Source organism: Mobula hypostoma, chromosome 4 (genome assembly GCF_963921235.1).
Source record: "Mobula hypostoma chromosome 4, sMobHyp1.1, whole genome shotgun sequence".
NCBI lineage: Eukaryota > Metazoa > Chordata > Chondrichthyes > Myliobatiformes > Myliobatidae > Mobula > Mobula hypostoma.
In genome coordinates, this window is record NC_086100.1 from 86,870,904 (window position 1) to 86,892,412 (window position 21,509).

The 21,509-nt window shown below is 42.4% G+C and overlaps 1 protein-coding gene across 1 annotated transcript in view; it reads left to right on the top strand.

The window, feature by feature from the left end:
• Positions 1-21,509, top strand: part of LOC134345449 (rootletin-like) — a 387,184-nt gene that overhangs the window by 216,534 nt on the left and 149,141 nt on the right. Inside the window, exons 11-13 of the mRNA XM_063046136.1 lie at positions 1,872-1,970; positions 3,555-3,791; positions 13,866-14,065. Coding sequence (XP_062902206.1) covers positions 1,872-1,970; positions 3,555-3,791; positions 13,866-14,065 — 536 coding nt within the window. The remainder of the gene's footprint in view (positions 1-1,871; positions 1,971-3,554; positions 3,792-13,865; positions 14,066-21,509) is intronic.

The following is a 21,509-nucleotide window of genomic DNA, read 5'->3' on the forward strand; positions in this document are numbered from 1 at the left end:
AAGGGCTTCACTTCAACACCTAATCATGGTTCAGTTTGCCCTGGTGTTAGGATGTTTTGAAAACATTTTAGTAATGGACCACATCGAAGGACATTCTTTATATGTGAAATACTATCCATTGCCCATAATAGAATGATTGCCCTCATCATAATAGAAGAGTCTAAAAGATAGATATTGCAATATTTATTTCTGATTATAAAGGGCAGGCTATTATTATTGTGACTTGGATGTATGCGATAAGGTTAACACCCATTGTGGTAGGTCTGCTAAATGCTGGGAATCTGATGGCAGATTATACCTTTGGCTAAGGCTGGTCTACTTTCTGGAGGTACATCTTCATCAAACAGAAATTGAGATCGTTGTAACATGCGCTGATAGTGTAAATCAGTCAGAGATCAGTCAACTATTGTTCCCCCCAACTGACATCAATAGAAAGGAAAATAGGGTATGGTATCCAATTGACTAGCTATATTGATGTTGACAATTTAAAGTTAAAATTATACCCTAGCACTGAAAGAGAGATAAGGTAATAAGATGATTTGTCCCACCATTTGGTCCTTCTGATCGTGTAAGTTTTGAGAGATTTTCCAAATGACCTTCCAAGTGATTTCTACTGATGATCCATTATATTGTACAGGATGCAATATCACAGCACTCAGTGTCCTGTTGATTAATTGTTGCAACCCACATCCAGTTAAATTCTTGATGAAGTATCAGGTCTTGGGTCCTGAAGAATGGTTTCAGCCTGAAACGTTGACTGTTTATTCATTTCCATAGATGCTGCCTGACCTGCTGAGTTCCTCCAGCATTTTGTGTGTGTTGCTGCAGTTAAATTAGCCCTGTTAATTGTCCAATTTCATCTTGAGGCAAGAGAGTTTTCCATTTGCAGTGTTTTATACCATTGATATCTTACATGCATCAAACTTAATCATTTATTCCTGCAGGCAGTACGAGTGTGGCTGTTCAGATCAATGTTTGTGTCCATCCCTTACTGCCCTCTGAAGTGTGTGTCTTGTTGGGATGTTAATGTTGCCTGTAGTCACATATAGAGCAGTTTGGAATGGAACAAAGTACATCAGGCACCCTAACTCACTCCTGGGTCATTATTCTGATTTATTGGCCCAATGGATACAATAATTTCTCTTTCTATCCCCACATGCCTGAATCTGCACCTGTTCAGTTGGAGCATTCGCCATTCCTTGACCTATCTCTATCAGCCATGTTTCCTAGGTTATTACTTTTATTTCATCTGCCACAAATTCTGGCCAGCTAACAAGAGTAGATTGTGTGGATTACACATCCCCAGGTTTAATTCCATTTGGTGACTAATTGAGTAATCTCAGTGAGTATTGGAAATTGGCTTCTAAAACTGTGTCGGGGTGTGAAGAGGAAATAAATCCCATTTCTGATCAAAGGGTGGAAAAAAATATTCATGTGTTGTTTCAAGAACAAAAACTGGTTTGATCCTCAGTTTTTCTAAGGTAGAGTGGCAAGCAGGAGTTAAATCCCCAGTAAGGGCAAAGAGTATAAGAAGAGGAGTTTTTAAATGGATGAATCTAGATTCTTCTTATTTTTTTGGAATAAAATTATCCTTGTTTTCAAATATATTGCCAAGGTATGTCTAAAGTTTGCTTTCATGAACCAAAGCTGTTGCTAATGGAAAAAAAATAGATTTTTACTCCATGTTCTTACTGCAATTATACATGTTGTTGGAATTTTCTGCAGTCTTTTTGAGCTGAACAAACACTTGTCAGCCCTCATCGTGGAATTTTAATTAGAAGTTGGAGAAGGAAACATTTGTCACTGCTCCAACTTTTTACAGAATTTCTTTGCTAGGTTTGAATTGCTAATTGATTCTTGGCTGCTAACAGGAATCGGGTACAATTGAAGTTACAAGCGAATCCCAGGAGAATGAAGCCCTCAGGACTGAGATAGAATCCTTACATCAAACCTTACACAACATTGCTCAGGTACAAAATGAAGTGGAATCAATGCATGAGAGGGATCTGTTGGTCTGCTCTTCAAAAATGTGCTGGTTTAATAGGTAACGTCTCATAAAGTAGCATCTAACGACTAGGGCAAGAGAGAGAGGGGAGAGGGACGCTTAGAGAAAGCATCAACAAGGGATGAATATGAAAATAAAAGGAAAAGAAACAGGAGCAGGCAACTGACCCCTTGTGCCTGGTCTGCCGTTCAGTAGGGTCAGGGCTGGTTTATGACATCACTTTCCTGCACCGACCCCATATCTATTCATTCCTTTAATATCTGTATTTTTTTTGTTCTCCATCTTGAGTTTCTTCAGGGCAGAGAATTCCAAAGATTCACTAATCTCTGAGTGAAGAGATTCTTGTGGCCTCTACCCTGCATGGCCAACCACTTATTTAGAATCAGTGAACCCTGGTTCTAGACAACATCTCTTCATCTATCTTGTCAACGCAAGTAATGAGACCACCTCAGTTTTTCTATACTCCTGAGAGAATGGGCCCTACTCTGCTTAATCTCAGAATACATACATTCAAGCCAGCAATCTACTAGTGAATCTTTGTTCCACTTTTTCAACTTATATATCATTCCATGAGAAGGGAGACCAGATGTCTCCAGACCAGACAGCCTATGTAATCACAGTAGAATGGCTTTGTCTTGTACGCAAAGCCACTTGTAGCCAAGTCTTGTGTCTGTAGCAGTAGGCATGACACTATTACAGCTGGGGTCGTGACAGATTTCGGAGTTCAATTCCCATGCCGTTCTGTCAGGGGTCTGTGACCCCTTCCTGTGGAATGCCTGGGTTTTACCCAGGTGCTCCGGTTTCTTCCCACTGTCCAAAGGCATACTGGATAGGTTAATTAGTCTTTGTAAATTGTCCCATGATTAGGGCAGGGCTAATCGGGTTTGTCGGGGTTTGCTGGGACAGTGTGGCTCAAAAGGGCAGAAGGGCCTACCCCATGCTGTATCACTAAATAAAGAAATGAATCTTCCTCCCCAATTACTTACAGTACCTACATGCTAACTTCTAGTTATTCATGTGCAAGAATTCCGAGGTCCCTCTAAGCAATAGTTTCGTTCAGTCTCTCAACTGTTTGAGAAATACTCACTTTTCTGTTTATCTTCCATCAAATAGATGACCCCACATTATCTTCACATCATATTCCCATCTGCTATGTCCTTAGCTTCTGCACTTTGCCAGCATGTATCTTGCCAAAACTTCTCTACATCCTGTATATACACCCTCAGCAGATTATTACACTTGAGCCTCTCACTGCTGATGTAGACTATAAACAGGGGGCACCGTCACTGACAAGCAGCTAGGTCCCTTGTTCTCCCGAATGGTGACAGCGTGGGTGGGATATCAAAGGCACGCTTCCATCGTTTCAAGATTGTTGATTAGGACATAATGTCTGGGGCTGAAAGGGGTGCAGTGCTGAGAGGCTTTACATTGGGAGGAGATGGGCCCTTCTAGTACATACAGAAAATTCAGACTTGCGAAAGTTTTTTTGTTTGCATTTACAACATGCACAATCAATTGCGTTTTTTATTCTGCTCTCTTTTTTTTCCAGATTGCAATTCTTGATGCAGACGCGGCGAGCTCTCTGTCCAGAGAAGCCATGTCTGAAGAGACTGAGGCCGATTCTGGCAGAGTGGGGTCAGCCGCCGTGCTCCGTACATCTTCTCCGTGGAGGGACAGGTCGGACACCCACCCCCGATCCCCGCTTCGCAACCTCTCCCCGTCTGCTGGGGATGCCACGTTGTCCGCAGTCCAGGTGGCACTGCAGAAGCGGCAGCTGCAGGTGCAGGTGAGCGCTCTCAACTGCAATTTTAATGGCAGAAATGAAGGTGTTCCATATGAAAGTGGTTCCAGATGTGTTCCAGGATTTAGAAACAGAAAATGTATTTGTGAGGAGCAGAGTATTCAGTTCTCATGTGGTAACGAATTTCAGAAGCAAGGTTTTGTTGGGCATTTATTAGTACACTACGCGGTTAGTACTTGACAAACTTATCACCTTTATTCTTTGTATACACCTCCCCTATCCCCAGAACTTGCATCTTCAAATACTGAACCATGGTTATTTTAAATAACAGACAATCTGCAGGAGAAACTCAGTAGGCTGAGCAGCAGAAAAGGAATTGTCAATGTTTCGGTTTGAAAATCTGCATCAGGACAATTCAAACCCAAACATCAAGAATTCCTTTATTCCCTGCTCAACTAGCTGAGTTCCTCCAGCAGATTGTTTGTTGCTCCAGATTCCAGCATCTGCAAGACCTTGTGTCTCCAGCATTTCGAATACAAGCTGTCTTTAGCACCACTACTTCACATGCCGAGCTCTTACTGTTACCCCAGCTACTCAAGTCAACACGTATCTTCCCAAAGACCAGTCCAGTACCTGGGAAGATTAGAAACCAGTGCCACATTGGATCTTTCAAGTCATGGACAGCATTCAGTCATTTACTAAATGCTCAGTCAACAAGACTAGGATCGGCTGGCTGCTCACTGTGCAGAACCTACTCACTCCTTGGCATTATGGGGGCTGCAAAGAAAACAGCCATCAGGACCGTCACAGAGGCTGCTGAGCGAGTCTCCAGGTGGCTATGGATCAAGAGGTGTGACCAGTGCTGTGGACCAATGCTGATCAACCCTGGCTGGATCACCTAGGTGAGAGTGTCTGATGTTGAAAGACTCGAAATACCGAATAATGCCAAGTTTCATCACTGATGTTGTGTTCTAGCACATCCTCGGATGTATCTCAACATCAGAGCTAAAACATTAACCTCTCTCCCCTTTCCCGATCTTTCTGCCTCTATCTCTGGAAACAGTCTATCCAACGAAATCTTTTATAGACCACTGACTGTCACAGCTTCCTGGTCTGTACCTCTTACCATCTGTCACTTGTAAAAATGCCATTCCCTTCTCTCAGTTTCTCCACCTCTCCCACATCTGCTTTCAGGATGAGGCTTTTCATTCCAGAACTAATGAGATGTCTACCTTCTTCAAAGAAAGAGGCTTCCCTTCCTCTTCCATTAACGCTGCCTTCACCCGTATTTCCATTTCGCGCAGGACTGCTCTCACCCAATCCTCCCACCGCAGTATCAGGGATAGGGTTCTTCTTGTCCTCACCTATCACCCCACCAGCCTCCGCATCCAGCACGTAATTCTTCGTAACTTGAGCCATCTCCAACAGGATCCCACCACCAAGCACATCTTTCACTCCTCCCCCCACCCCCCAGTTTCCAATTCCCAGGGGTCGCTTCCCTATGTGACCCCCTTGTCCACTTGTCCCTTCCCACTCATCTCCTCGACCCAGTACTTACCCTTACAAGTTCTACACCTGCCCTTACACCTCCTCCCTCACTACTATTCAGGGTCCCAAACAGTCCTTCCAGGTGAGGCGACACTTCACCTGTGAGCCTATTGGGATCATCTACTGTATCCAGTTCTGCTGGTGAGGCCTCCTGTATATTGCTGAGACCTAACGTAGAGCCTACTCTCCGTCCACCAGGAAAAACGGGATCTCCCAGTGGCCACCTATTTTAATTCTACTTTCCTTTCATCTGCACAGTCTCTTGTGTTTGTAAAGCATTAAGCATCTAGGCTGAGCATAAAATCAGAAAATGTTTTACAGGTCGACCTTCACTAATCCGGCACCATTGGGATCTGAGGATTAGTGAAAATGCTGAATTACAGAAGGATCACATTAAGCATAAACAGTGCCGGATTACCGAAGGAATAGGATTACAGGTAGTCGGATTAGTGAAGGTCGACCTGTAATTAGTTTTGGACATCATTCACCTTGATGAGCACAAATTTTACAATGAAAGGAAATACTGAACAAGTGAGAATCGTTTAATACTGGGAGGTGATGGGTGGAAAAGGTTAACTAGCAAGTTTACATCAATCGATTTTCTTCAGGTTACTGGGCAGGATTTGAGCTTCACAATGAGAACTATGTGATCTATGAACTACTCTGATTGTAGTCCCTTCCCATCTCCACTTCTTCCTTGTTCGCAGCAGTTCAAAGGCATCCTTACATACCTGTGGTTGCAAAAATGTTGAAATTTTCTAACTCGTGCAACCCTGTTTATAATTCTTCTTAAAGAGAGAGAGGGAGAGAAAACGGATTACACAATAATTCTGTGAACTCTGTCCAGCTGGGGTGGAGGCAAAGTGTTTGAAGTTGTCTGTTCTTCAGTTGCATTTAATGAGGTGGAAATGGCTGAACCCATTTGATACTTAGTCTTTTGAACATTTTGCATTAAGAATTAGCCAAGGAGGATTATGGAGTTCGAGAACAGCATTTTGCTGGCAATTAGTAGCATGTCATGTATTAATTTGGTGTGACAAGGATTGGGCCCAGTGGAAACGTCAGCAATTCTAACAGGGCTTTTATCCCCCATTGCCAGGCAACATTGAACTGGAAACACCAGAAAATTTGTGCCAATGCAGTCAAAATGGAAGTTGTTGGGCAGAGTGTTTTGAGGGAATAAACTAGAAGAGACAGGCAAGGACTTTGTCTTGGATTCAGATCCAGATAAATATTGGAAGAAATGTGTTTAGGAAACCTGAGTGAGATACAGGGAAACAAGTTCAGAGTAGGGCAGGAAGTTTATGCTTCTACACTGCAGTGATCGGCATGAATGGACTGTGGAATTCTAGGCAGACAGAGTGGAAGTGGCTGGTTTGAGAGGCATCTACCTCTAAAGGCAGTGCACAGCAGTTGTTCAAGGACAAAAATTGGGGTTTGCTCTAATGCATTCCACATGGATTGTATGCTTGTGACATCCCTGCAGTAATTCTGTCAGGCAATGCGCTCAGAGTGTGGACTCATTATAGGTGACAAGGTGAGAGATAGTTTTTAATACTAGGACATTAATACAGTTGGAAATGGGAGCATGAGGCAGGATCAGAGAAAGGACTAGAACATAGGTCTAAGAACAATAACACTTAAGTCAGCAATAAAAACAGGGAAGCTGGAAATCCTCAAAGGGTCAGTCAGTATCTGTGAAGTGAGAAATACTGTATTTAAGTGAGAAAATGCCAGAAGAACTCAGAAGATCAAGCAGTGTCTGTGGAAAGAGAAACAATTTACAGTTTAGAACAGGGGTTCCCAACCTGGGTCCATAGACCCCTTGCTTAATGGTATTGGTCCATGGCATAAAAACAGTTGGGAACCCCTGGTTTAGAGCCCAGCCCATTATCAGAACTAAGAAATTAGTAATTTAGTTGAAGGAGGGCAATGGGTGGAACAAAAGGAACGCCAGCAATATGTTGAAATGAAGAACTGACCATTGACTGGAGAGCTGAGCTCATTGGCCTTTGCAAAGTTCAAGTTCAAAATACATTTATTATCAAAGAATGTATAAATTATACAATCTCGAGATTCATCTTCTTTCAGGCAGCCACAAAACAAGAAACCCGAAAGAACCCCTTAAAGAAGACCAACAAACGCCCAAGCAACACAGACAGAATGCTGGAGGACCTCAGCAGGCCAGGCAGCGTCTATGGAAAAGAGTAAGCAGTCGACATTTCAGGCTGAGACCCTTCTTCAGGACTGATTCTGATTCCATAGATGCTGCCTGTCCTGTTGAGTTCCTCCAGCATTTTGCCTGTGGGGCTTAGATTTCCAGCTTCTGCAGATATTCTTGTCTTTGTGCGCAGAGAGAGGAAAAAAACAGGCAAGTTGGGCAAACAATAAAAGCAAGCAACAGCCTTCAGAGCAAAAGTGAGTTTATAAGCACAAAGCCTGGATCAGCCAAGCAAGCCGACAGCCTCAGCCTCAGTTCATCGCACAGTGGGGCAAATCGTTGCAAAGCTTGCAGATACGAAGGTTGGATCAGCCGGAGTAGGCCATAGCCTCAGCCTTAGTGCCGCGGAGAGCAGAGTAAATGTAACGGAGCAGTGATCAGAACTCACTGGACCCTTGTCTCCAGACCCTGACACCCGGCCTTTCGGCCTTTTCAATCCATCCAGCCCAGTGTTTAAATTGTCCAAGCACTGAGTCATCCCTCACACCAGGATCTGGGCCCTGTTGCTTCGACACACTCCGGGCCTGGACCCCGCTGTCACATTCCAGCCCACATCCAACCTTCCCAAATTAGCCCCGTGCTTAGATCCATCAAACTTCACTCTCGATTTTGGCGAACAGGCTCCGAAACTCTTCTGCTCCGACTTCTCCCTACTTCGCATGCCCCAACCCTGTCTCAACCGCACTCCGTCCACTTCTTCTTGAACATGCCTCAACTTCACTCCAACTCTGTTTATGTGCAATTAGGGAATGAAACAGGGCAGGTGACAGAAGTTTGTGTGGTGGAACACTGCATCCAGTGACCACAATGCCATTAGTTTCAAAGTAAATATGCAAATAGGTAGGTCTGGATCATGGGTTGAGATCCTAATTGGAGAAAGGCCAATTTTGATGGTATCAGAAAGGATCTGGCAAGAGTGGATTGGGACATGCTGTTTTCTGGCAAAGGTGTACTTGGGAAGAGGGAGGCCTTCAAAAACAAAATCTTGTATGTGTCTGTCAGAATAAAAGGTAAAGCTAACAACTGCAGGGAACCTTGGTTTTCAAGAGATTTTGAGGCCCCAGCTAAGATAAAAAAAAAGGGGTACATAGCAGGTATAGGCAGGTAGGAACAGAGGAGGTGTTTATGGAGTTCAAGGAATGCAAGAGAACACTTAAGAAATAAATCAAGAAGGTTTAAAGAGGGCATGAAGTTGCTCTAGCAAACAAGGTGAAGGAGAATCCTAGGGGATTCTATAGGGATATAAGAGCAGATGAATTGGAAGAAACAAAATTGGTCCTCTGAAAGACCCAAATGGTAATCCATGTGTGGAACCAAAACAGATGGGGGAGATCGTAAGTGCATTCTTTACATCTGTATTTACTCAGGAGATGAATACAGAATTTATAGAAGTGAGGCAAAGTGGCATCAACTTCATGGACCCTGTACAGATTACATAGGAGGAGGTGTTTTCTACCCTGAGGCAAACCAGGGTGGATAAATCCCTAGGACCTGAGAAGGTGTTCCTTTGGATCCTATGGGAAATGTGCAGAAATGGCCGGGGCCCGAGCAGAGATATTTAAAACATCCTCACAGGAATGGTGCTAGAGGACTGGAGGATAGCCAATGTTCTTCTACTGTTTTAAGAAGGCTATAAGTAGAATTCAGGAAATTATAGGCCAGTGAATCTGATGTCAATTGTGGGAAAGTTATTGGAAGATATTCTAAGGGACCGGAACTATAAGTATTTGGATAGACATGGAATGATCAAGGATAGTGAGCATGGCCTTATGCATGATCGGTCATGTCTAACCAATCTTACAGAGTTTTTCAAGGAAGTTACCAGGATAGTGGATGAAGACAAGGCAGTGGATGTTGTCTACATGGACTTTAGCAAGGCATTTGACAAGACCCTGCATGGGACATTGGTCAAGAAGATTCAGTTGCTTAGCACTCAAGATGACGTAGTAAATTCGATTAGACACTGGCTTTGTGGGAGATTGGTAATACTGTAGAGATTTGCCTTTGTGACTAGTGGTATGCTGCAGGGATTGTTACTGGGTCCTTTGTTGTTTGTCATTTAGATCAATAATCTGGTTGATAATGTGATTAACTGTATCAGCAAATTTGTGGATGACACCAAGATGGGGGATGTAGTGGACAGTGAGGCGGCTATCATGGCTTGCAGAGGGATCTAAATCAGCTGGAAAAATGGGGTGAAAAATGGCAGATGGGTTTTAATGCGAGGTTTTGCACTTCCGTAGGACCAACCATGGTAGGTCTTACACAGGGAATGGTAGGGCACTGAGAACAAAGAGATCTGGGAATACAGTTATATAATTCGTTAAAAGTGGCATCACAGGTAGGTAGGGTGTAAAGAAAGCTTTTGGCACATTGGCCTTCATAAGTAAATGTATTGAGTACAGAAGATGACGTTGTTATGTTGAGGTTGTATAAGACGTAGGTAAGGCCTAATTTGGAGTACTGTATTGTGTGCAGTTTTGGTTACCTACCTACAGGAAAGATGCAAACAAGGAGTGCAGAGAAAATTTATAAGGATTTTGCCAGATCTGGAAGACCTGAGTTATAAGGAAAGATTGAATAGGTATCAATATGCACATTTAATGTCAGAGAAATGTATACAACATACATCCTGAAATTCTTTTTTCTTTGCAAACATCCACAAAAACAGCAGAGTAGCCCAAAGAATGAATGACAGTTAAATGTAAGAACCCCAAAGCCCCCCAGCTACCCCCTCCCACACGCAATCAGCAGCAAGGCAATGACCCCACCAGCAAGAAGCATCAGAGCCCCTCCACGGAGCACTCAAATGCACAGCATAAAGACAGAGACTTGCAACACCCCGAAGACTATTGTTCACCCGGTAATTCGACATACCACAGGCTCTCTCTTTCCCTAATAGGGGAAAAAGAGGAGTCCCCATTTCAGAGCAAGAGAGGAGATATAACAAATAACTCACTAATTTACAAAGTTATAAGTCTGTTGCATTGCTTTTTCCGAGCTCTGTGCCCAAAGAGTCAGCCCCAGAAAGGCGCAGCTCTTCGGACACACAACCCATAGCAGCTAACCCGCTGCTCCCACTGTTCCGTGTTCTCCCGCGACGCTTCAGGTTAGGACTGTATTCTTTAGAATGGAGAAGATTGAGAGGAGATTTGATAGAGGATACAAAATTATGAGGAGTATAGACAGGATAAATACAAGCAGGTTTTTTCCACTGAGGTTGGGTGGGACTACAACCAGAAGTCATGGCTTAACAGTGAAAGGTGAGAAGTTTAAGGAGAACATGAGGGAAACTTCTTCATTCAGAAGGTCATGAGATTGTGGAATGAGCTGCCAGCCCCAGTGGTCCATGCGAGCTCAATTTCAACATTTAAGATAAGTTTGGATAGATATATGGATAGTAGGGGTATGGGAGGCTATGGTGCCGGTGTAGGTCAATGGGTGTAAGCAGCTTAAATAGTTTTGATATAGTGTCTATGCTGTACTTTTCCATTAGTCAATGACTCCATCTCGCACCCGCATGGTTCACTTTTGCTTGCCTCTTCATTGTTTGCGATGATTGTTTATGAAATTGGCCATTTTCAGTAGAACCATTTTAAACTGGAAGTTGCTCATGTTGTCCCATCTGATGTTCTGAGACATGCTCAGCAGATCTGAATATTACAAATGATTTCCATCATCAGCATTTTCTACCACAAATTCAAGTATCATCTTTACAGTTAGGACTGCAACAATATGTCAGAGATTAAACTTTAACACAGAGCCCCAATGCTTCGTATGTTAAACAAAATAACATTCAAGATCTCCCACAAGGTCCAAGATTGAGCTTAATATATGCAAGCTTTAGGTCAATAACACTATGTGGGAAAAAGAGAGCTATCCGGGTCAACAAGGCAATGTCAGAATGAAGGTGTATTAATAGGTTAATTAGCTACTTTAAATTATTACAATGTAAGTGAGTATCAAAGAGTTGGTGAGCATATGAGAGAGAATAAGGGGTAATGGAAATGATGGGATTGTTCCCCTGGGAATCAGCATGGAGCTAATTGGCTGAATGGCTTCATTCATTGTGTAATAAGTCAAAATTATAACAAGGTCATAATTACGGCTTTAATGGTGGATTGGAGATTAGGACAGTTAAGTATTTATAACACTTATTACGAGATAAGGCAGGATACCGGGTGAACGGTAGAACAAAGGTAAAATAATTAGTAGGCGAGTAACACTTAATGCCGGCTGGTGCTGTAGTGGCATCCCCACGGACGTCGAGATGAGTGGTCCCTGGTTCAAATCCCTCTAGCTACTTGCATACTTTCCATCTGTGCTGCTGAGCATCGAGCTAGCAGCTCAGTCTCGTAAAAGACAGACAAATGCCTCAAGGCACGGAGAGGAACAACATTAACACTTGGTCAGAGGTAGGGCAAAGCACCATTATAGGAAGGGCTATAAAACCAGATTAGAAAGGAAGAGGAAGAAAACACATGAATTGTTCTCTCTAAGATCCATGTCATTCTGGAAGATGCCTTCAACAAAGAGACTGCCTTCTTGAATAGCAAAATTGATGTAATTTTTAGGGAGATTTGTGTCCAATTTCCTTGATGTCTTGTGATTTTTATGTGTCAGTCATCTATCACCCTGGTATTTGATCCTGCTGAGTTGCCTGTACTCGAGATCTAAGCCCTGTTCATAACTTCTCTTAGAAACTAATGTTTGGATCTGAAACTATTCCTCAGTCACACCCATGCGTCAATTAGAAGCCAAATTAAGCAGACTATTGGAGTCTAACAGTGACCAGATGTATGGATGTGTTCGGTAGTTTCCTGATGCACAGCGAATGAAGAGTGATGATGGCTTGATGCATACCACAAGGGTTCATGTGGTGCACCATCATCAGCGGAAAGAAGAGAACTGGGTTAACGTGTTCCCTGAGGAAATGTTTCCATCTCTCGCCATGTTTCAGCCTTCTGATCACTGCTTAGGAAAACTGGAGGCAGAAGGGAGTTGTTTGAATTGGAACGATCTTTGTGTGACTATAAGGAGAAGGGTGACAGAGTGAATACTCTTTACAACTGAGTTATTGAGAAATAGTAGTAAAGCAAACATGGAGTTGAACAAGAAGTATGAAAGAACTCTCTGGATGGCACTGGTAAGATCTTTGCATCTCCTTCTGTCTGAAGCCAGTTTTTGAAGACGAGGCTCATAACACTAGTAGATCGTGCCACCTCTTGCCACCTTCACCAATTTGCTTTGGTATTCCTCAATCACTGGATTATTGGAGGCTGTTTCACTTTTTAGTCCCACCACTTTACATTGTGCTTCTTTGCTTTGGTCACAGGAAAGAGCCTTTAGTTAAGTCCTAAAACTGTAGCTTACTGACAGAAGCATTTAAGCTGACTTTGTACGCTATTGATTATGTTGCATTTCAAGTCCAGAGGAGCAGATATTTATTACAGGGAAATCAAAACCGCAAATCAAAATTATTGAGGTGATCTTTAAGGCCAGAGTGAACAGTTAAAAAGTAGTGAATAGTTTTTCTAATTTAAAGTAGCCTTGAAATCCAGCCCTGTGGTGTTGTATGTCACAGACCACTGCAACTCAGCCTTAGCTTGACAGTCCTTGTCAAACAGGAAAATGAGTGATTGAAGTGACCACTTTGATCATAGCCATGCTCTTTCTGTATTTAACAGATAACAGCTCTTTGGGAAGGTAAAGGTGCATTTCTTGAAAAGAAACAAAATCAAATATATGAAGAGTTACTATTTGTGAGTTTTCACTTTTCAGTTTAATTTAGTACTGAATTTTTACATGGGTGTTTAGTGATGCAGGTTCCTGTCATGTTTTCCCCCACAGTTCTGTTTCTTATCCTGAGGAACAACACTGAATGGTCAGATCTTATTTCATTCAGTTTCATATTTTCCACGAGTATACTAGAATCTTAAGCTTAGTTTTACAACATGTTGGATATAGCATAAAGTTCTTTACATTCTTCCCTATCAAACCCTGCCAGATCTACATTAGGTACAGAGTTAAGCTCTTTCTATCTACTGTGACCACACACTGCTCCCCGGGTCTTCTTCACTACCGCTCCGTGGTGGTGTGAGGTAATCCCTTTTTGTGATCAGGTTCAGTGACTCAGTAACTACAGTCCATATAATTAGTTAAGGTGGAAATTTGAGGATGCTTATCATTATTGACTTGTAATTTCATGGCCTTCAAAGACGATTGGAGGTGCTAGAATCTTTAAGGAGCTTAATTCCACTTTTTAATGTGGTGTACATTACATGGTTGTATGATGACTACCTGTTGCTTGAGGCAATTTATAATGTGTGAAGCTTGGGCATTTTTTACAGGAGCTTCGTGGTAGAGTGGAGGCTGTTCAGGATGTCGTCATCTCTTTGAAGAAACAGCTTGGAGAGAGTGAGAGTAAGCGGAGGCAGTTGGAGCAGAAACTGGAGAAGTTGAAAGGTGAAGTTGAAGACTCAAACCGAGCCAAGGAAGATGCCAAGAGGGATGTAGGCCGCTACCGATCCTCTCTGGAGATCCTTGGAAGGTGGGAATTCATCTTTTGTTTGAATTAGCTGTGAACATAAACTGTCAGGAGCAAGAGTAGGCTCCTTGGGCACTCAAGCATGTTGTGATCTACGTCTGTCTTAAAGATATGTTCCTTTGCTCTTTGAGGAACACAGTTCCAATGACTCATGATTCCCTGAGAGAAAAACTTTGCCCCATTTCTATCTTAATTGACATAACTCTTGTTTAAAAACGTAAATGTAGTTCTAAGGTCTCTGACTTGAAGGAACATCTACTCCATATCCATACTATTGAGAATCCTCAAGAGCTTGTATATTTTCTGCAAGAACTCTTTCATTCTCCCAATACAAAGCAACCCAGGTTAATCCTCTGAATGGCTTCCAGTTGTTGATACCATTCGTTGTATGTGGAAACCAGGACCATACTCAGTACTGCAAATATGGTCTCAGCCATGACTTACATAATGGAAGCACAAATTTGTATTCAGTTCCCTCTCAATAAGCAATAACATATGGATTTAAGACCATAAGATATCAACAATAATAATAAACAATAACTTATGGCTATGCGACCTATGGAGCACAATTAAGCCATTTGGCCTAATGAAACTGTTCTACCACTCAATCATGGTTGAGTTATTCTAACCCCATTCTGCAACCTTCTTCCCATAACCCCTAATACCTTTACCGATTAAGAACTAATAAATTTCTGCTTAAATACACTCAAATACTTTGCCTTCACAGCCCTCCATGGCAATGTATTCCGTAGATTCATCACCCTCTGGCTAAAAATCTTAAATCAGTAAATTGGTTTGTTATTGTCACATGGACTGAGGTACAGTGAAAAGCTTCTCTTCCATACTGTCCCTATGGATCATTGCAATGGCGCATTAAAGTAGTGTACGGCAAAACTATAATAGTGCAATACAAAGTGTTACAGTACGGAGAAGGTGCAGTGCAGATAGACAGTAAGATGCAATGTCAAGATGAAGTAGATTGTGAGGTCAGGAGTCCATTTCTTTCCGCTGGAAAACTGCCCTTGAGAATTAATTGATTGATTTATTTATTTATTTATTGAGATACAGCATGAAATAAGCTGTTCCGGCCCTTCGAGCCACGTTGCCCTGCAGTGCCCCAAGTTAATCCTATCCGAATCATGGGACAATTTACAATGACCAATTAACCTACCAACTGGTTGATTTTCAACTGTGGGAGGAAACCAGAGCACCCAGAGGAAACCCACACGGTCACAGGGAGAACATACAAACTCTTTACAGGTGGCGGCGGGAATTGAACCTGGGTCACCTGTAATGTAAAGTGTTGTGCTAAACTCTTTGCCACCCTGCTGCCTAACGGTAGTGTTTTCAGGCTTCTACCTGATGGGAGGGAGAAGAAGAGAGAAGGTCAGGAGTGGGTTGGATTTTTGATTATGTTCTGTGTTACTGAGGCAGTGAGAAGAGGAGACAGTCCACAGAAGGGAGGCTGGTTTCTGTGACATGCTGAGGTGTGCCCACATCACTGTAGTTCCTTGCATTCATGGGCAGAGCATTTGCCATACCAAGCCATGATGCATGGAGTCAGGTTGCTTTCTGTGGTGCATTGATGTAAATTGGTAAGGGTTAAAGGGGACATGCCAAATTTCTTTTGCCTCTTGAGGAAGTAGAGACATTAGTGAGCTTTCTTGACTATGGAATCAAAGTTGCTGGATCAGGAAACACTGCCGATGGTGTTCACTCCTAGGAAATTGAAATTCTCAACCCTCTTGACCTCTGCAAAGTTGACATAAACAGGACCTTGTGCACTAACCCGTTTCCTGAAGTCAATGACTAGCTCTTTTGTTTTGCTGTCATTAGGTGAAAGGTTACTGTCATGACACCATATCACTAGGCTCTCTCCTTCCTGTACTCCAACTCATCATTATTTGAAGTACGCCAACTTCGGTTTATCACACTTGTAGATGGAATTAGAACAGAATTTGGCCATGCAGACTTGTGTGTGCAGTGAGTGGAATAGGTTGCTGAGGAACACAGTCTTCTGTGTTACCAATGCTGAGAATAATTGTAGCACAGGTGTTGGTGCCTGGCCTTACTGACTACGTCTGTTGGCTTGCAATTATAGTATTGAAGGTGGGAGCTGCAGTTAATAAACATAGTCTAACATAGGTGTCTTTACATAGGTGTTCAAGTCAACCAGAGATGAATGTAGGACCAGAGAGATGGTTTCAGCAGTAGTTGAATTACGGTGTGTTGAGGTTGTTTGTTATCTTGATTTCCTTAGGTACCAGGATGATAGTGGTTTTCCTAAAGCAGCAGAAATCTCAAGTTGAAACAGGGTGAGGTTAAGCATGTCTGCTAATAGCCACCATCTGATCCATGCAGATTTAATGATGCAGCTAAGGACGCCATTCAGGCCAGTTGGTTTCCTGGGTTCTTATGTCGGCGATGTTGACTGAGTGTTCAGGTGCACTGGAGACTGTCGGGGAGGGTAGTGGCATTCCAATTCCCTTCTGCTCAAGATGTACATAGAATGCATTAAGATCATCAGGAAGGGACACACTATTGTTCGAGATGCTGCCTGACTTTGTTTTGTAGCCCATTACATAAACTCACAGAACTCACAGCTAATCTGAGATTCCACTTTGGATTAGTATCATCTCTTGGTATCCGAGGCTTTATGAAGGCCAGGATCACCTGATTTGAACGATTCAGCCCTAGACTTCAGTGGGGGGGTAGATCTCCCAGTTCATCCACGGTTTCTGGTTCAGGAACATCCAGATTCATTTCTTTATTACGCGGCCTCACACACTTGCTGATAAAGTGTACGATGACAGTGACATACTCATCTAAGCTGAGTGCTGAGAGAACATATACCAGTCTACTGAGTTAAAGCAGTCTTGTAGAAGCTCGTCTGCTTCCTCAGACCAGCACTGTACAACTTTCTGTACTTCAACCTCATATTTCCACTTCCACTTGTATGTGCAAAGAAGGGGCACAGCCTGGTGGTCTGGCTTACCAAAGGAAGGGCTTGGTAGCCATCTTTGATGGCTGTGTGTCAATGGTCAAGCACGTTTGGGTCCCTACTGGGAAAGGAGACATACTGATAGTAATCTTATGATCTTTCCTGTGTACTAGCTGTACCAACGTATTAATCTTTTCAAATCATGTACTACGTCACCAGATTCCCCTATATCTCAATATCCATTACTATCTCACAATTTAGATGAGCTTTTTTATTTATTTTTCATTAAAAAATGGATAAATTTGCATTTTCCCACATAATATTCTGTTTGCCAGATCTTTTCCACCTCATTGGGCCAATCTATATCCCTTCGTAGCCTCTATACAACTTCAGATTCAGATTCAAATTCATCTGTTTATCACGTGTATATTGAAACATACAGCGAAATGCATTACTTGCATTAACAACCAACACCTAAGGATGTGCTGGGATAGTCCACTTAATTTCCTACCTATCTTTGTGTTATTAGCAATTTAGCAACCACATTTCAGTGCTTTCATTGAAGTCATTAATATAAATGATATGAACCTGTGGCCCCAGCCCTAATCTCTGTGGCACATCACTTGTTTCATCTTGTCAACCAGAAACAACTCACTAATACCTAACTTGTTTCCTTTTGGCCAATCTTTTATTCAAACCAATAAGCTATCCCCTACTCCAAAAACCTATACGAAGCAGTAACTCTTTGTTACTGATTAGAATGGGCTACAACATTCAGCAAGACGAAGCTCTCTCTAGTTCAAAAAGGGGAATTTTAAAAATAAATCCAGCATCCACTTATTATCTGGTGTCATGTTCCTTTGTATTGTAAAGACAATTTTAGAATGATATAACATCTAGTGTAGTCCTACCAACTTGAAGTTCTGGAACGAGTACAATCAAATCAAAGGTGTCCCATTTCTTCAATTAGCCACAGACCAACTACTAAACAAAAGGTGTAAGGCCTAGAGTTTTGTTGTCAGTAACTTACCCTTCTCAGGGTGAGAGTTTCACTTACTTTCTTCTGAAGACTGCTTTGTGGCTGCATCTTTTATTCTTATCGCAACTCTGGATCTGTCAATGAATCTTAATTGAATTCAAAGGTAGTAGCCTTCCTTCTTGACTGTGTTCCATAATTCTACAAATGAAGCGCAGAATTGCAGTGCAGGGATCGTTAATAAAATCTCAATCAAACTTATCTTTGCTTCTGTCCAAGAAGTTATAATAAAAGGAATAAAGAAATTACATGGCACTTAGTACTGAGCTCCTTCAGCCGTGCCAGCTGGAATCTCCCAGTGATCAAATATGTTAGTTCTAATTCCCATTCTCACACCAACATATCTGTCCAAAGTCTCCTCCCTGCCAGGTCATGGCTACATGCAAGTTAGAGGTACAGGTCATCATATCCACTTGGGTAGTCCGCAGACTGTTGGCACTAACGCCGGATTGTGAGACTTCTGTTAACTGCTCCCCCTCTTTTCTCCATTCTCTCTCCTCCTGATCCAGCTGGCCCCCATCACCTTATTTCTCACTCCTCCACCACCCTCTCCATCTGCCCATCAGCCACACAGTCTTCCCATGAGTTCCTCTTCTCAATTCCCTCCCTTTACCCCACGCTCCACCTTCCTCTCCTGTCAGATTACATCATCTTCGGTACTTTGTCACGTGCGCCTATCATCTCCCAGCTTCTGACATCGTTCTCACTCTCCCCTTCCTCATGTACCTATCAGCCCCTCAGCTGCATCCACCTATCACCTGCTAATTCTTGCTCCAACCCTTCCCTCCACCTATTTTGTACTGGCTGTCTCTCTTCTCTATCTGCCTGTCCAGATGGAAGATACTACATAGATACACCATAGATACTGCCCAATCCACTGAGTTCCACCAGCACCTTGTGTGTTGCTCCAAGTTCCAACATCTGCAGTCTTTTGTATCCCTAACACTTATGTACCATTATTTATAATGTCAGAACTTCCCAGTGCATTTTACACTGCTGAATAGGTTTCACATATAGCTATTTTAGTAATGTCGCAATCTATTCTAGAAAAGACAATGCCTGAACAGGGTGAAGACCAAGGTTAATCAAAACAACACAATTACTTTCCTTGTCATCTAAGGGAGGGCACTGCCTCAATCATCTAACAAGAGACTGATGAATCTCAATAGAGAGGGAAAAACCAATTGTGTTGGAACTGAGGTGCAAATCATAGTATGTGCTAGTCAACTGAAATAAAAGAGAAAGGTGGAACTGACCAGCATATTAGTTTTACTGAAGTTGATTGAGCATAAATCTTGAGAGGGTTTTACCCTCAGTCAACTCTGGCTATCCTTTGAGGTAGAGGATGACTTGTTACCATAGAAACAAGAACAGGCCTTTGATCCATGGTGCCTGTGCCTGCTGTGATACCAATTTAAACTGTACATCTGTCTGCACGTGCCTCTATCCCTTTATTCTCTGCCTGCTTGTGTTCCTGTCTAAATGCCTCAAACACTGATATCATATCTGCCTCCAATACTTCCTCCAGCAGCGTGTTTCTAATGCCTACCACTCTCTTTGTTAAAAAAAACTTGCCTCGTATGTCTCCTTTAAACTTCCTCTTCTCAAGTTATAGCTACAGTACTTGATATTTCCTTGCTGGGAAAGGGTTCTAACTATCTACCCTGTCTCTGCTGATCCAGTTCAGCGAGTCCTGAGGTGGTTAACAAGGCTGATGAGATGAGCTGGGGCAGACTTTGCTTGATGGAAAGATAGGTTGGTAGTATGGGAGATGATTTGCTGCTGCTGCCACTTGTGAAGGCCTCTGTGTGCCTCTGAATTACCCAATAACATTCAAGTACATTTTCCCCACTTTGAACAATCATGGACCAAGCCATTCCCATGAGATGCATGACAGACACATTTACACAAGGAGACTCTTTGAATAGTTTCCTCTGCCAAGTTGTCTATCTCTTGCCAAGATGGAGGCGACAGTACTAGGAATCTGGTGTTGGGCCTGACGTACCTAGTAGAACCCACTGAGTGAAATTAGTGCCAGGGAGTTTGGCCAGGGACAGGATGTTGATGTTGATTAGCACATCCTGTCTGTGGATTAGGAGGATTTTATGGAGACAACATTGATGAACCTCTCCAATAATTCAGTAGATAGACCATTGTGCAGGAGCACAGGAATCACTGCTGCCAGTAGGTATGAGCTGGGTTTGATTCTTTATCTTCAAATGCTCTTTTTCTTTGGTTTCCAAAAACTGTGCTGGTGCACTGATGGCCATCAGTCCTGTCACAATCACTTCAGAGAACTTGATCTAATAGCTCATTTGAAAGGCAGCTCCCCTAACAATGCAGCAACTCCTCACCTTGGCAGCTGCCACTCAAAGGTGATGGCTATATCTGAGTCCATCTGCTTCCTAATTCCAAAAAAAAACAGAAATAGAGAAGGCCTTTGTGTGCAGCCATGTAAACTGAAGCAACTTGCTTGCTAATAGCTCAGAGATGCCGAGGTATATTTATGTGAATGCCCATGCATTGGTCAAGAAAAAAATAACTTTCTTCATGGAACTCTGCCAAGTGTAAATTCAAAGCCTCTTTGTAGAGCTGGTAATGCAGCCTTGGAGGCGGGAGAACACCTTGTTGTGTTTTGGCACACATTCCTTCCAGTGATTTAAAAAAAACATTTAAAGGAGTTCTGTAAAGATCCAATCTTGCTTAAGGGCCACTCCCTTTAATAAGTAACTGTGACATAATGTCCATAACTTATGGGTCCCCACTCTAAATTACATTTCTTCACTTATAACAGATTTCTTTTTAAAAAGAAACACAAAAATGACCTCTCACCTGCAAACTTGTCTCATAGGAAATAAAAGGCAGCCTTGTGCTCAGAGTTATTTATGTGCTCTGGACGAGCTGATCCATTGGTTGCCTTTAGGTTACACTTGAGAGTTCAGTTACAAGCTCACATTGTAGTAGCAGATATAAAGAGGAAATGCTCAGCAGGTCAGGCAGCATCTGCAGCAAGGACAGAGTGAATGATATTGGATGGCAGTCACTTCAGAAGATGATTAACTTTTGTCTTGATGTACTTTTCTAAGGCTATGCTACAGATAGAATGGTTTACAGCAACAAGCAGAAAGACATCAATCTGACTGACACGTTAGCCTTTCAACTACAAGTTACTAGAGATGAACAATCAGTTGAGCTTATTTGAATCGTCCTTATTCACATTTGCTAACAGAAAGTTAAACATGCTCTATTCAAAAAGGAAATTAGTCATCATTATGACACCTGCCAGTTTTATTGTGGCTGGGTCAAAGACTATATTAATGGGTAACCCAGATGCTTTGATCTTTAAGTCCACAAAGCAGTACTACCCTAAATATATATTGGATTACCAGAAGGACTTGGCCTCAATCTTCTAACTCTGTGATAAAAGTAAACTGTTACTGAGTCATACAGTATGGAAAGAGGCCTTTCAG